Genomic DNA, 16314 nt, shown 5'->3' on the forward strand with positions numbered 1-16314 from the left:
TTATTTTTTAGTACTTTTAAACCAGTCAATCATTTAGGAACCTCTGGATCATAAAAATAACCTGAAAAGCATCCAAACTGATTGACAAAAAGTGTCAGAACTAGGTTACTTATTATTGTCATTCAGAAACAACGTAAAGCATGAAAGGTCTGGGGGATGGTGGGAAAGAAAAAGAATTATTTAAACACAACTATTCAAAAGTTTTTATTGTTTTAGCATGTCAAGCCTCTTGATTTAAAAAATAAAACCAAAAAATACGCTTTGTTCATATTTACATCTTAAATTACATAAGAAGCAGAACAAATTAAAAAGAAATAAAACTTGACAAATTAATTTTGGCTAAGTATTATCTTAGGCACTCAAATTTCTTGTCTTGGCTGTCTGCACGAATTTGTAATACACAATAACACGCCGAATAAATACTAATTAAGAAGTCAAACAACAAAAATCAGCGTTATATTTACCAAATTTTCACAGGACTAGTTTTGATGGTTTTACCGAACCACCATCTTCAGCTGCAAAACCGCAAATGAATCAGATAGGAAATAATGATTAGATAAGATAAGAAAGCCTGGACAAGAATAAGCAAGTGGCGCCATCTGTTGGTGAAACCAGAACTAAAACATAATTTCTTTAAAGGCTAAAGGCAAATTTGGATTGGAATTAGGATCGTTAACTAGAACAGAAAGATTTTTATGAATGTGAAATGCCTCTAGAAAATCCAGTTCTCCAATGGAAGATGTTTTTTGAATAATTTTGGCAGCAGAAGACTTCTGTGTTTCCTTTTTTCTAACATATGCCTCATGTTCCTTGATGCGAAATTTTAAGGCTCTCTTAGTTTGGCCAATGTAAATTAAACCACACTGGCAAGGAATCCTATAAATACCCCAGGAATTCATATCCGGAATGGGATCCTTGAGTATGGAACTCGGAATTTTATTGATGGGAGAATAAACAACCCGAAAGTTAAATTTCTGCAAAGTATGTGCAACTTTATAGCTAATTGATGGAAAGAAGGGAATGACAACAGAATTTTTATAATCTCCTAAAACAAGAGTGTGCCTTTTAGTGTGTTGAGATGAGAATTTTTTAACTGCTTGATTAATAAGGTTGGGTGGAAAGCCCCTGTCAATAGCTATTGCTTTTAAATAAAACACGTGGTGTGGCCGCCATTTTGTGATTGCATGAGTTTCGGTAAGTACTTTTTTGCAATTTTCAAGTTATGTTTATATTTTGTATATTTGGATATTGTGCTTTGCTTGTCTGATTTCATGCATTTTGCTTACGTTTTGTTTTCTATTAATTTCAGTGAGGGATTTTTCTGCTGTTTTGTGTGTGCTTTATTATTGTTTAGTTAATTTAGTTTGATTTTCTGTATTGTTTATCATGCCTTCATCCGTTAATCGTTTCACTAAATTACGCCTGAAACGGCAAAAATTCCTGAATCATCTTGACTTTTTACTTAAATGTAAATGTAAAAAATTGATCCCAAATTTTATTCAAATCAAATCTAATCAAAAACCTTCGAGTCGCGTTTCAAGAATTCTGTTAAATTGCAAGCTTGCCTTACTTCGGTCCGTCATAAGGGATACACGTCAACAATTGTCCAAAATTGAACGTGAACTCTATAAGCTTCATCTGGAACTCGCTAAATCATATCCAAAATTCACTGCCTTTGAACAAAAGTCTTGGTCTAGAACGCAGAATGCAGTTAACCGTCATAAAAACACCCTTGCAGTTAAATTCGAAAAACTTCTTTTACAATCTTCCAGTTCAAGTAGTTCAAAAAATCTTCCCATTGTAAACATCAAGCCAATAGTTAATATTTCTAATGTTAGTCTTTCAGAAGAACAAGAGAGAATTCTAAAATATAATTTTAACTTCTCACAAACCTGTAAACCCTCGATTCCAAAGATTTTGGCTCCTATCGAAAAAGCTTTCAAGTTCAGTAAAGTTTCAGATTCACAGAAAGAAATGATTAGGCATCTTATTGCTCATAATGTGAAATTCAAAAATAAACCTTTGAAACCAAATCTAACTGCGAGAGAAAGAGCTACATTGCGTGAAATTCATTCTAACCCGGATATTATTATTTCAAAGGCCGACAAAGGTGGCCAGATAGTCGTCATGGATAGGAACACTTACATCGATGGTGTCACTAAACTCTTAAACGAAGGACCATATAATCCGATCCCTAAAGATCCTTCACCTTCGGACTTGTCAAAAATAAAAACTGCGATCAAATCTTCGCAAATCATTTCAGGCAACTTAAAATATTCACTTATCCCATCTGTTGCGAATTGTGCCAGATTATATGCTCTTCCCAAAATTCATAAAAGGGGTATTCCTTTCCGCCCTATTGTATCAAATTTAGGTACTGCCTCGTATCCATTAGCTAAATATTTAGTTTCTAGATTTTCAACTCTATTAGACAATAACATTTACACCATAAAAAATTCAATAGAGTTTGTAAAAAAAGTTAAAAACATTTCTCCTAGTAATTTACTCATGGTTTCTTTTGATGTAAAATCATTATTCACCAATGTCCCAGTGGAGGGTGCACTAAGATGTCTAGAAACCAGACTTCGCGAATTTCATTTCTTTTGCATCGAAATTGATGAGCTAATTTCTCTCACTCAACTCTGTTTGAAACAAACACATTTTGTTTTCCAAAATAAATATTACAAGCAAACTGAGGGATTAGCCATGGGAAGCCCCCTCAGTCCCATCCTGGCTGATATCTACATGCATTATTATGAATCAAAATTGTTTGAAACTTTAAACTTCCCGGCATGGTTCCGCTACGTAGACGATACTTTTACTCTGTTTGAAGGTAATAAAGATGATTTAAATAAAGTTCTTTCAACAATGAATTCTATTGATCCTGCTATTCAGTTCACTTTTGAACTTGAGACTTGCAATTCTCTTCCGTTTCTCGACATTCTGGTCACACGTAACACATCCAACTTCAGTACTATGGTTTACCGTAAACCTTCATCGGTTTGCCTTCCACCAACACTTTAAACCATGTCATCCGACTAAACAAAAGTTAGCTTCATTTTATTCCTATGTTTTCCGTGCTCTTCAAGTTTGCTCCTCCAAACTAGCCCTTGATGAAGAACTAAATTATTTAAAAGCAATAGCTATTGACAGGGGCTTTCCACCCAACATTATTAATCAAGCAGTTAAAAAATTCTCATCTCAACACACTAAAAGGCACACTCTTGTTTTAGGAGATTATAAAAATTCTGTTGTCATTCCCTTCTTTCCATCAATTAGCTATAAATTTACACATATTTTGCAGAAATTTAACTTTCGGGTTGTTTATTCTCCCATCAATAAAATTCCGAGTTCCATACTCAAGGACCCCATTCCGGATATGAATTCCTGGGGTATTTATAGGATTCCTTGGCAGTGTGGTTTAATTTACATTGGCCAAACTAAGAGAGCCTTAAAATTTCGCATCAAGGAACATGAGGCATATGTTAGAAAAAAGGAAACACAGAAGTCTTCTGTTGCTCAACATTGTTGGTCCGAAAACCACACTTTCAGTTTTTCTGCTGCCAAAATTATTCAAAAAACATCTTCCATTGGAGAACTGGATTTTCTAGAGGCATTTCACATTCATAAAAATCTTTCTGTTCTAGTTAACGATCCTAATTCCAATCCAAATTTGCCTTCAGCCTTTAAAGAAATTATGTTTTAGTTCTGGTTTCACCAACAGATGGCGCCACTTGCTTATTCTTGTCCAGGCTTTCTTATCTTATCTAATCATTATTTCCTATCTGGTTCATTTGCGGTTTTGCAGCTGAAGATGGTGGTTCGGTAAAACCATCGAAACTAGTCCTGCGAAAATTTGGTAAATATAACGCTGATTTTTGTTGTTTGACTTCTTAATTAGTACTTTTGAGTATATTGTGAGTGCATTTATATGAGCGTATGTTAAGTGCATTTCATATTCAGATGCTAATCATGCATCAGTCCTCTGCTTGTCATGTGAGTGGGAAATAAATTCCCACAGAAGTCATTGCCCATGCCTCCAAATGTATACATAGCAACTTGGGATTTATAACAGTTAAGTACCTCAGGTATTTGCTGGTATATCCTACATCCTCTACAACAAAATGTCAGCAATCACAACAACCGAAGGTTCCGCATAGAATCTGAAATACTGTAGTCTCGTGAAGAAACACAGAAGTTTAATTGATTAATTATTAACACATAAACTTTTCAAAACTATCTTCATTAGGAGCTCTAATTTGAACTTTTGGTGAAGTATAAGTAGTCTCATTTATTCATGCAACAAATATAATTTGTAGCCGACTTTTTGCAGATAACTGAAAATCGTATGTTTATAACATAGTTAGACACAACATACAGGGTGGTTATAATTAAAATGACCCTATTCAGAACCCTGTAGAAACTGTTCTGCCTATCAGATTTTGATGAAACTTTGTATATACGTTATATGGACTATGGGGAAAATAATTCTGCAATAAAAAAATAGTTCAAATTTTCACCACCAGATAGCAGTTTGCAAAAATTCCTTACGTAAATTAGTCAAACCTATAAAGAGACTTGCAGCCAGAGCCCGAAAATCCTTCTGCATGCCTTTGTCATTGTTAATCATGCCCTTACAGAAGAAAGATAGAGCTTTACTGGTAAAACTGTTTTTATCAGAACAGCAGCAATAGCTTAACTGCGTTGCGTGAATGTCATCGTTGTTGGCTTTAGTTTTCCACATGCAAATTTTGATCGGAGGTCAATCGGCGGTAAGCTAACGTGGTTGCCGCTGATTGGCCGATGACGCCAAGATCGGCGAATGTTCCTGTTCTCTTGTGTTATTATCAGTGAGCATTATGCTAGTTTTTCTTTCACTTAATGATTTTAAATGTAAAGGCTACAATGTTAGCTCTTTTATTTTAATTTACGGAATAAAGCATGAATTTTATTTACATTAGTCTTAGGCTTTATTTAAGGGAAGCAAAATATGCTTTGCCTTTATCATCACCACTGCCAACAGGGTTATGGGCCCAGCGCCAACAGCTAATTGGTCATCCAGTTCAACTCAGCACTGAAGGAATGTAGGTGAAGAGGGCTGTTATCCACGAAAAGAAGCTGACCTGTCTTAGAAGTTTGTTCAAGTTGTACTCACACTTAACTGAAGACGTCATTACTACCTGAAGGTTCTGAGTTGTTAAACCATGACAACTGGGATCGATGAAAAGTCGACATGAAAATGCTGTTACTGGATAGAAATTGTTGGAGCTTCATAGAGGACAAAGAAGAAGTATTAGCAATAAGATTACCCCCGGATCGGCATTGTACAGTTGATCCATGGGAGGAAGGACGAAGATTTTACGCTGGAAAGAATTACTGAAGAATTGGTAAGGGAAGAAAGCCGACTTCGCCAGGTAAATGCCGATTTAGAAGACAGCAAGGTAAGCGTGTTTAATACTATTAGTTTAAACGCAGGGAAAGATAAAGTTGAAAATAAAGCTAAATCTAAGAAAAAGATGAGGAATCTGAAAATAGGACCTTGTTTCAGATGTCATAAATTTGGGCACTTAATCGCTCAATGTAAAGAAAATGTAAGTAAAAATCAGAAGTTTAAAATAGACGATAAAAATGGACAGTTTAAATATAAAGAATTAATGTTAGTAGAAAATTATGTAACAACTACAGATAAAGGAGGTAATGCAGATAAATTTAATTGGGTCGTAGATATTGCAGCTACAACTATTTCTGTAATAATAGAAATTTATTAAAACAAATTTCGAAGAAATAAACGATATACGTATGTCTTTAGCTGTAAGAAATTGTGAAAGTAAAGTACTAGGAAAGGGTACTGTAAAATTTGCAGTAAAAGTAGGCAATCGAATAAATTGGATTGAGTTAGATAATGTGTTATATAATCCAAATCTAAGAAGAAATTTATTATCGGGAGCAAGGTTAGAAAAGGGAGGTGCTCATTTTGTGATTTCAAAAGGGAAGATGTGGATACACTTTAATAATTGGGATAGATTATGCTACGCTAAACAATATGACGGACTTTATCACGTAAAACCATTTAGATATGCAACAAATAAAAGGGAAGCTGGTTACGGTACAGAAATTGGAAGGTTAAATAAAGTAGATGATGCAATGCTATGGCATCGGAGATTTAGCCACGTAAATTTTGATTATATTAAGAAATCTAGTAAGAATCAAAGCGTGAAAGAGTTACCAGAAACTGGAAAACCAATGGAGAGGTGCGAACCATGTATTATTGCTAAATCTAGTAGAATAACTTTTAAAACTGTTCCGAAGAGATCGGATAAATCATTGCAGTTGGTTTATTTAGACGTTTGTGGCCCACTACCAGTTCCATCTAAGGGTGGGAGTAAATATTTTCTTGCTATTGTGGATGACTACAGTAGATTAGTAACAGTGTATTGTATGAAATATAAAAATGAATAGTTCTACAACTTTAAGAATTATCATAGGCAAAGGAAAGACTGACGAATAGAAAATTAATAAGTATACGCACCGATAACGGTGGGGAATTCTGTAACAGGCAATTCGAAGGGTACTTAGCCGAAAATGGAATTAGTGTTGAACGCACGAACGCGTACACCCCAGAAGAGAATGGTGTGTGTGAACGTTTTAACCGAACAGCATAATTCCCTAATAAAATTTACAAGCTTGCTTAATATTCCTTAAATATCCCTACTCTTAAAAATTAATTTAATCTTAATCCTGCCCCTAAAAATTTTTCTCCCCATTAAATTCCACTATTTTTACCCACTACTTAAGCCACTTTAGCTCGAAGCTCTTCCCTTTAACTCCTCTCCCAAAATTTCTCCGTCTTTCCTACTGTTATCACGGTTCTTAACGCCTTCGAAAAATTGCTCCAGTTATTTCCACAGTGAAAAGCCCTTGCAGTTCGCCACGGGTGGTTGGAGAACTTTTCTGCGGCTTTCCATATTACCTAATTTACCTTTCCCAAGCCTTGGAACAATACGTTTCTTGGCTGATTGTCTTCCAACCTTTTCGATTCCATTAACGCAGTGCGTTCAGGAATTCGCCTTAATTATCAACTCTCTCTCTTTCAATCTTGTAAAACAAGTTGAAAGCAGAAAGAATTTTTCGTCCCTAGTGTGGACTCCTTATTCACTTCTCTCTCTGTAAACCCTTAACGGTTTCGTTCATTTCCCTTTAGCCATTGCTTTTTCTTAATTATTTCAGATTTCTTATCGAAGTTGTGGAGGTAATTGCATTAATTTGCAAAGGTACTCTAGAAGTCAAAACGCCTTGGGCCGAACGGCATTAGATGCAGTTAAAGCTATGCTTAATGATGGTAAAATAGGAAAAGAATGTGGGCAGAAGCTCTTGGCTGTTTCGTACATATGTGGAACAGAGTATGTCATAAAAGCAACCGAACCCCTTATGAAATGTTCCTAAATAGAAAACCCAGTGTTGTTTATTTTAAAATATTTGGTTGTAAAGCCTATGTTGGCGTGCCAAAGCAGATTAGAAATAAATTACAAATGAGATGCAAAGAAGGAATCATGGTAGGATATGTGAAGGAAACTAGGGGTTATAGGATATGGCTGCCAGAAGAACGCAGGTTAATAAAAACCTGTAATGTGAAGTTCGATGAAAAACTGTATGCAGCAAATAGTATCCTGGAACAGAAATCAAAACCTAAATTTAAAAGACTAGAGGAATTTGAGCTATTAGCAGAATCAGATAAACAGGAAATTTCTAGAGAAAAAATAAAGTTGTCAGATGACAAATCTACTCCGAAAGAAGTATCAGACTTAAACTGGCAAAGAAAAGCAGTTAAAAGGCTAGATGGAACACGTACAGACATATATTATTATGTAGAGGGAACAGACACCCGTTTTAGATCTTATAATGATATTAAAAAGTATTGTGAGGCAAGAAATATTAAATTTGAAAAAGATAAGTTTGATTTTAGTGGAAAAAACGAATACTCGCGGAAAGTTAATTTTGTAGAACAGGAGACTAGCTCCGTGTCTGAAGAGGCAAATTCCATAGAAATTGTTATCCCACAAAATTTTAAAGAAGCACGAAAATCAGTAAATGCCGAAAAATGGGATAGGGCAATGAAAGAAGAAAGTGACACAATGAAGAAAAGAAAGGTTTGGGAATTAGTCGAAAAGCCAGAAAATAAATCTATGATAGGAAACAAATGGGTCTATACGCTAAAAAGAAATGAAAAGAATCAAGTGGTTACATACAAAGCACGTTTAGTAGCACAGGGATTCAGGCAGAAAAGTAGTGAAGATTTTGATGACGTTTACAGTAAATTTTTCAATCATAAGAATATTTTTCACTATCCTGGTATGTTTATATGGATGGACTAATTGTCAGTTAGATGTAAAAAATGCATATTTATATGCAAACCTAAATGAGAAAATATATACGACCCAACCAGAGGGATTTATCGAAGAAGAAAATAAAGTGTGTTTATTACACAAGGCCATTTACGGTCTACATCAAAGCGGCCATGAATGGTTTTGTGAATTTGAAAGTACTTTAGAAAATCTACATTTTAAGAAAATACAATGGTGTAATTGTGTTTAAAAGGGTTCAAATGTAATTCTCTTGTTATATGTAGATGATATTGTGATTTCTAGTAAAGATCAATATAGTATAGATAAAGTAATTTCACAGCTGAGTAAGTTTTTTTATCTTAAAGTATTAGGCAAAACTAAAACGTTACTTGGAATTGAATTCTTAGAGAATGAGAATGGGGTTTTTATACATCAGCAAAAATATATCGAAGAAATTTTTGAAAAATTTAAACATTTCCAGATACCAATAACTTGACTTCCCATAGCTAAAGGCACTATTCTTAGAAAATTAGATTGTCCATCTACAAGTGCAGAAATTGCAGAAATGCATACATTACCCTTTAGAAATCTGTTAGGATGTTTAGTTTTTGTAGCTAACAGGACAAGGCCTGATATTACATATGCAGTGAATATCTTATCACAATTTCAGGAGAATCCTGGAATTAGGCATTGGGAAGCATTGTTGAAATTGCTTGGTTATCTCAATAGTACTAAGTTATATAAGTTAAACTTATCAAAAATTAAACATATAAATTTATATTGTTATTCAGATGCCGTTTATGCAAGTAATAGAGATGACCGCATGTCCATGGGAGGATTTATATTATATTTAGATGAAGTACCGGTAATCTGGAAAACTGTTAAACAAAAATGTGTAAATTTATCAACCATGGAAGTGAAGTATATCGCCTTATCTGAAGCAAGATGAAATTTTAAAGTTTAATTTAAGAGAGTGTAAAATATTTTGTGATAACAAGTCTGCCATTGATTTCTCTAGATCGCCAATAGAAAATCGCCGAACTAAGCACATAGATGTAAAATATCACTTTGTTAGAAGACTAGTAAATGGTGGAGTGTTTGACCTTGAATTTAACCCTAGTAAATTAAATACTGCCGTATTTACAAAAGCAGCGACTGCTGTTAATTTAAGAAAGTTTTGTTTAGATGTTTTCAGTGTTTAAAGACAATAAGTGTTTTCGTATTATAGAATTGAACTATGAACTTCTGTGTAAGTTTTGGTTTTGTCTTTGCATGGGAAAAAGAGGGCCGTTTGTTGGCTTTAGTTTTCCACATGCAAATTTTGATCGGAGGTCAATCGGCGGTAAGCTAGCGTGGTTGTTGCTGATTGGCCGATGACGTCAAGATCGGCGGGTTGGCCGAGTATTACATATATGTACGCCAATATCGGCAAATGTTCTTGTTCTCTTGTGTTATTATCAGTTAGCATTATGCTAGTTTTTCTTTCACTTAATGATTTTAAATGTAAAGGCTACAGTGTTAGCTCTTTTACTTTAATTTACGGAATAAAGCATGGATTTTATTTACATTAGTCTTAGCTTTATTTAAGGGAAGCAAAATATGCTTTGCCTTTATCATCACCATTGCCAACAATCGTAAGCTCCGTTGCGTGAATGTCATCGTAAAGTGATTGTGAAAAGGGCCCATGTTGAAGAATGGTTTGAAGATGATTACGAAATTTGAAGAGACTGGAGACTTGGGTGTGCTGCCAGGAAGAGGGCAGAAACTGGTTGCGAATGAAACTGTCGAAGAATTCTCTACTGCTGTGGTTGGAAGATCCTCTAAATCCCACTATTCTTCAGTAAAAGTTCAATCGGTGTCAGACGAGTTGGTGATTCCTTGGTCGACAGCACAAAAAATTCTGCGATCCATTTTAAAATGGCATCCATATAAGATCCACTTGGCTTCCAGTACTGCAACCTTAACACGTGGCCTTGGAAAGGTCAGATGAGGTGCACTTTTCTTTAGATGGAGCTGTGAATAATTTAAAATTGTCACATACAGGGTGCTTCAGCTCCTAATGCTCTACACCAACAACCATTGCATTCTGATTATTGGACTGTATGGCGTGGATTTACTGCTGATTTTATCCTCGGACTGTTTTTTTTTCGAAACTCTATTTCTTCAAAGTCCTAAAACGTGCTCCATCATGAGTGCACAGTACAGTGAACTCCTTCGACAGCAATTCATTCCTGCTTTACAGGAACTACATTGTTTTAGATAGAGCAACTCCCCACACTGGACAGCAAGGTCCCAATCACATTATGTTTCGGCTACGCGGGATTTCACGTTGAAAGGGACAATTCTCAGAACCCGCACAATTCCAGGAAACACATGCAGCTAGTTTACCATTCTCACTTACTACAAACACTTGAACGCCAAACAGTAATCGATTAACGCTCAAATCGGGATTTCCAAAACTTTCGTCTGATTGGTTGTCTCTACTAGGGACCCGAGACATTTTCGATGAAGTTTGAAAAATCCTGTGTAGCCGCAACATTGCTTCCATAGCTAGGCGGGACTTCACTTTAGGCAGGGCTCTTTTTTCTAGGAATCCTCTTGTTTAATCCAGTGCTACCAGAATCATGACTTCTCAGAAAAGTCCCGTCTAGCAGGGATTGTGGCCATGTGTGATAACCTCTTAAATCAAAGAACTGCTTCATGCTAACTTAGAATCGTGTACTATGCAGATTTTCCGGATGCCTGGCCTCCTCCCCCCCGACTTAAATCCCTATGATTCCTGGTAGTGGGAATTCTTACAAGACCATGTCTATGGAGGAGGACTTAGAAGTTTACCTGAGTTGAAAGCCAGCATTACATGCCATCTTGCTGAAATCCCTCAAGAGTTACTTTGTGCTACCACTGAACACGCTATAATGTGCTTTCAGCATGTAATTGATGTCAATGGAGCACATTCTGTAACTGAATAATCTTTAATGATTCTGACAGATTTTTGTCCTTCTTTAGGTGCCATAATTCTCCCTGGTGGTCAAAATTTGAACTATATTTTACTGCAGAAATCATTTCCCCATGGTCCATATAACATATATACCAAATTTCATCAAAATTCAATAAATAGAACAGGTTCTAGAGTAGTCTGAATAAGGCCACTTTAGTTATAACCACCCTGTACATTGTGATCTTTATGGGCTACAAGCATAGAAATTTTCAAAAATTCTAAGAAATTATGAAATGTTTTAGAAAAAATGTCAAAATTTTTGTTGAGCACACCAATGACTTGCACTTTAGAACATTTTATCTTCTTTATACATAGTTATATACACCTTTCTTAAGAACACCTGGACAGTCTGTTACCTTGTACTTTCACAGTACAATAATAATATTTCACTTTCTTACTTAACTCAGAGATCACCATAACGGTATGAGAAATACAGTAAATAAATAAAGTAAATATATCAAACAATGCTCTAAAAATACAACACTGATTGAAGGAACCCTGCCTTCTATTTATTTTAATAACAAAGTAATAACATCCTTAGTACTTTTTACAATGTTTTAATACCTAAATAAAACACAGTAAATTACTATAATTATTTCTTGTTTAATTAACTATGGACTTGCATATTTTAAATAACATACCAGCAGAAGGCTCTTTTGAAGGCCTCCATGTTTCACAAGCTAAACATTTATTTTCTGTCTCTGGATTTCTAACCCAGCAGGTTCCACATTCCCATGTAGATGAAGGAGCAGTAAAACTGAAGCCTTTTGTGCTTTTTGGCAAACTCTAAAAAACAAATATATCAATTATGCTATTATAACATTAAAAAAAAAAAAAAAAAAGAGGTGGATTCAGAGAACATACCAATATTATGCACCTAACATCATATTAAACATTGGGGAACTGATTACATATACTGGCTTTACTATGAAAGACCTATATTTTTTATTAAATTATCTGATTTTCTTGTATGGTTGGTTTCTGTTGCTCAAAAACATAGTTCATGAAAACGTTTCAAAAGATCAAAGCTGGTAAAAAAAAGTTTATGTTACTTGAAGGATTCACAATATTCTATATCAGTTTTAGCACAACCCAGATACCAATATGATTATCATTTCTTACATCAGATTTTTTGCCACAGAAGAGAGAAAAATTGTAAAAATATACTTGCTTCCACAGAAAGCCTACAGTTTATAAGCAAAGTATCACCTGGCCTCACATAAACTGTTTCAAATTATTCCTACTGTAGTACATGATAATCATTTCATCAATTCTTAGATTTGCTGAGAAGTGTTCAAACTTCATAAAATTATTACTGAGTATTGCAAACAAAGGTTTTACTTTGAAGGACCGATCCTGGAGATGCTGACTCACAGTTCCACTGTCCACAAAGTGCAAATAAGATTTCAACTTTTGGAAGCGATTTCAGCATCTGAGCAGTAGACACTTTTGCAGATATTTGAATTATAACCAGTTAGATCTAAAATGTCTGCTAATGATATATGTTTTTACACATTGCACAGTTTCTTTTACTATGAGATTATAAACTCCATTGGAATAAAGCTGCTCAAAAAGCTCTAATGGAGTTTTAGATTTTAGTGCAGTTTCTATCTTCTTGAGAAAGTCACTTGCAGTTGATTCAGCCTGTATTTCCCATTTTGTGTAGCGCAGTGCGATATTTTTTAGCTTTTTTTTTTGGGGGGGGGGGGCTCTTTGTTGTCGAAACACTAGAGCCTATGGACGACTGAACCTGGAAACTGTCTCCTGTTCTAATCTCCAAAGACCCAGGAACATCACATACAGTCAAAAGTCGTTAATTTGGACACCCATAATCCGGACCTCAAAGCTAAAAACTTTCTGCGCATGCGCCGCGGTGACACATGCGCATAGGCGTTTACGCGTGCGCGTAAGACCTTTACGACTGCGCATATGCGTGTGCGCAAGCGCAGAATACGTTTTCTGATGCTAAAGCAAAGTTTAAAGTTTATAAAATTAAACATTTAGCAGTAGTAGCAATAAGAGCTCCCTGAGATAATATGTTGTGCAGACATTGAAGACAATAAAAAAAGTTTCAAACTTAACCAATTTATTAACAATATAATAAAGAATAAAAACACAGAAAATAAATTTAAACAATATCAGTCTTAAGAAAAATATAATATAACCATCATTCATCAAATAATATTTTTACCTGGTCTCCAAAAACACTGGCATTCAATACAAACAAAATGTCCTAAACAGTAATTATGCGGCCTCATGTGAAATTGGCTACACATTCAATAAGTCCATGATCAATGATCAAGAAAACACCTGAAAAATTAAATCAAGTTCTGGAAAGCACTTAAAACCGGCCTAACTCTGTTTACATTAGTTGAACACGAGGAATCGCCGCTAACATATTTTAAATGCCACCTTCATGAAAAACATGGATGCCGCCCACGGCAGTCACTCACATGGTAGCTTCTGGAACCAAGGAACTTACTCTGGAACAATCAATCTTGTATACAGGAACCAAGGAACTTCTTCTGGAACAATCATCTTGTATACAGGAACCAAGGAACTTATTTTGGAACAATCATCTTGTATACAGGAACCAAGGAACTCATTCACCGGACTGCACGCATCCTTCTGAAGGGGCTGGAAACCACACACCCAAGTGCCAAGAAAGCAGGAACTAGAAGGAGGGCTGAGCCAGATCGACGCGAGATACTTATAGCAGAAGTAGGCATGACATCGTCTCACGGCAACCAATCAGCTATCGGCAAAAATCGGCTTTCCAGATGACGTAACATCACGCTTCATTTTTGCATCTCAATTAGGTTGAAACAGTCTGTTCTCAACGCAAACAGTGGCAATAAGAAAAAGAAGTAGAAGTAACTAATATATGACATTAAAATAAAAACTAAACTAAATACACATTTCAAGGAGGAGAGATGATGCAGTAAAAGGTTTACAATAAGTTATATTTCCCAACATTTTTACGTGCGCATTTTACGTATAACAGACGGTATAAGCTAAAATTATCTAATTATCTATTTCAGTTAATGTTGATGATTGTGTTGTTCCTTAATTTTCGAATTGGATCCGTCTTATTATTTTTTGCAGACTGTAAGAGCAATTTTATAAAAGTAAACTTGAACTTTCGATTATGTCAAATAGAATTTCCGATGCTGGAGCTCCCAAAGGATCTACAAAACGAAAGTATGTTTCGATGTCCATCAAACAAAAAGTGGAATTGCAGCAAAAAATGGATAAAGACATGAAGAAGGTGACAGAGAGGTAAGTGAAAACGAAAAAATTTCGATTGACAAGTTAGTCGGTTTTCTCAGCACAGCAGAACTCTGTAACTGAACAAGAAATTAAGTCTGTTTATAGAATTAAAGAGAAAGTATTATCACATAAAACGAAGCAACTTAAACAACTTACATTGAAAGAAATGTTTAATAAAGTAAACAAATAAATATTAAGCTTTTTTTTTTTTGTAAATTTTGATACTCTTTCGATCATAATTGTTCTTTATTTCATAAATAACGGTTTCATATTTTTAATTTTAGAATTTCTGCATGCTACCTTACGAGATTTAAACTGATGATCTATAATCCGGATAAATCGGAATCGCCAAAGTCCCGACGAGTCCGGATTAACGACTTTTGACTGTAGTAATCTCACCAGTATTTATTTCATTGCCTTTCCCTTCATCTTCGTCAGTTAGTTCACTGGCATGTGGTGGCAGCATAGAAATTTCAGCATTGCTCTCATCTAAATCTAAACTATTTAATAACTCCAATGCTTCCTCTAACTTCAGAAACCATTGTATTGACATAACTCGGCAGTGGTAAATCACTAGGAAGGAGGTGTTTTCCCCCCTTTATACTCTTAGTTATAAGGGGAGAAATTCTTCAAATGACATTGTATTGTCTCACTGTCCTATTTAGAGGACAGTTCAAAAATAATGTGATAAAACTAGCCTAATAACAATAAAGCTTTAATTAACTACCAGGATGATAAGAAAAGAGTGTTATCGCATATAAAATGCCCAGCCAAAGGTATAAAGTAAACTGGGAAAGAATCCTGCAACCAGAAAGAGTTGATACCAATCAATGAAGTAATGATTACTCCTTTTTCTTTGCTACATATTACGACAAAATTAACCTTTTGAGAGGCACATTGAATGTTTTTTGGCCTTAAATGAAATTAACTGATAAATAGTACCTTTGAGCTTTCTAAATGTGAAATGTATCTGTATCAAGGGAGGGGGTAAGCTGCACACCTTGGAAGAGAGGTGGGCAGTGGTTTAGGAGTGAAATCAGTCCATGTAGAGCAGGGTTTCTTAAACTTTTTTCAGTCGCAATTTTTTATGAGAGATTTTTTTCGCGACATTCAGGACCTCATAATATTTACAAACATTTTGTGCAAATCCAACACACGCGCGAGTGAAACTGTCAATTTTTTCACTTGTACTGTAATATACTGTTGCAGTTTTAGGTCATTAACTTTAATTTCTAATTTTAAGACATAGAACAATGCGAACATTTTAAATAAGTATCAAACGAAATGACATTGTCACACGCAAAGCAAGGAAAATGAGCATTTATATTATAAAAAGAATGCATCGAAAGGTTTTTGTTTTTTTCTTCGTTGTCTGTATTGTCTTATATTTATCTATTTTTAAATAAATTGTGTAAAAAATATTTGTAATTGTACGAAATATCAAAATTGCTAAAATTTTTGGCGACCCCCTGCTGCAGGTCCCGCAACCCTCAGTTTAAGAAACCCTGATGTAGAGCATGAAATTTGCAAACCTTTTAGCATTGATGTTGACAACAAAATAATACATATAAGTATAATTAGTTGATTTTTTGTCAAATATTAATAAAAATATAATTTCTGAAAATTAATTCCATAATCTAAAAATATAGTACAAATAATACTATTTATTTTAATCTTATTTCAGGAGGAAATTTCATATGATGT

At 34.8% G+C, this 16314-nt stretch overlaps 1 protein-coding gene across 1 annotated transcript in view; it reads right to left on the reverse strand.

Annotated features, from left to right (window-relative positions):
- Nup153 (nucleoporin 153) overlaps positions 1-16314 on the reverse strand; it is a 118186-nt gene that overhangs the window by 50059 nt on the left and 51813 nt on the right. Inside the window, exon 14 of the mRNA XM_085814217.1 lies at positions 11982-12126. Coding sequence (XP_085670343.1) covers positions 11982-12126 — 145 coding nt within the window. The remainder of the gene's footprint in view (positions 1-11981; positions 12127-16314) is intronic.

This window comes from Stegodyphus dumicola, chromosome 3, assembly GCF_044657685.1.
Source record: "Stegodyphus dumicola isolate Sdum_Otavi_A_Nest chromosome 3, ASM4465768v1".
Taxonomy (NCBI): Eukaryota; Metazoa; Arthropoda; class Arachnida; order Araneae; family Eresidae; genus Stegodyphus; species Stegodyphus dumicola.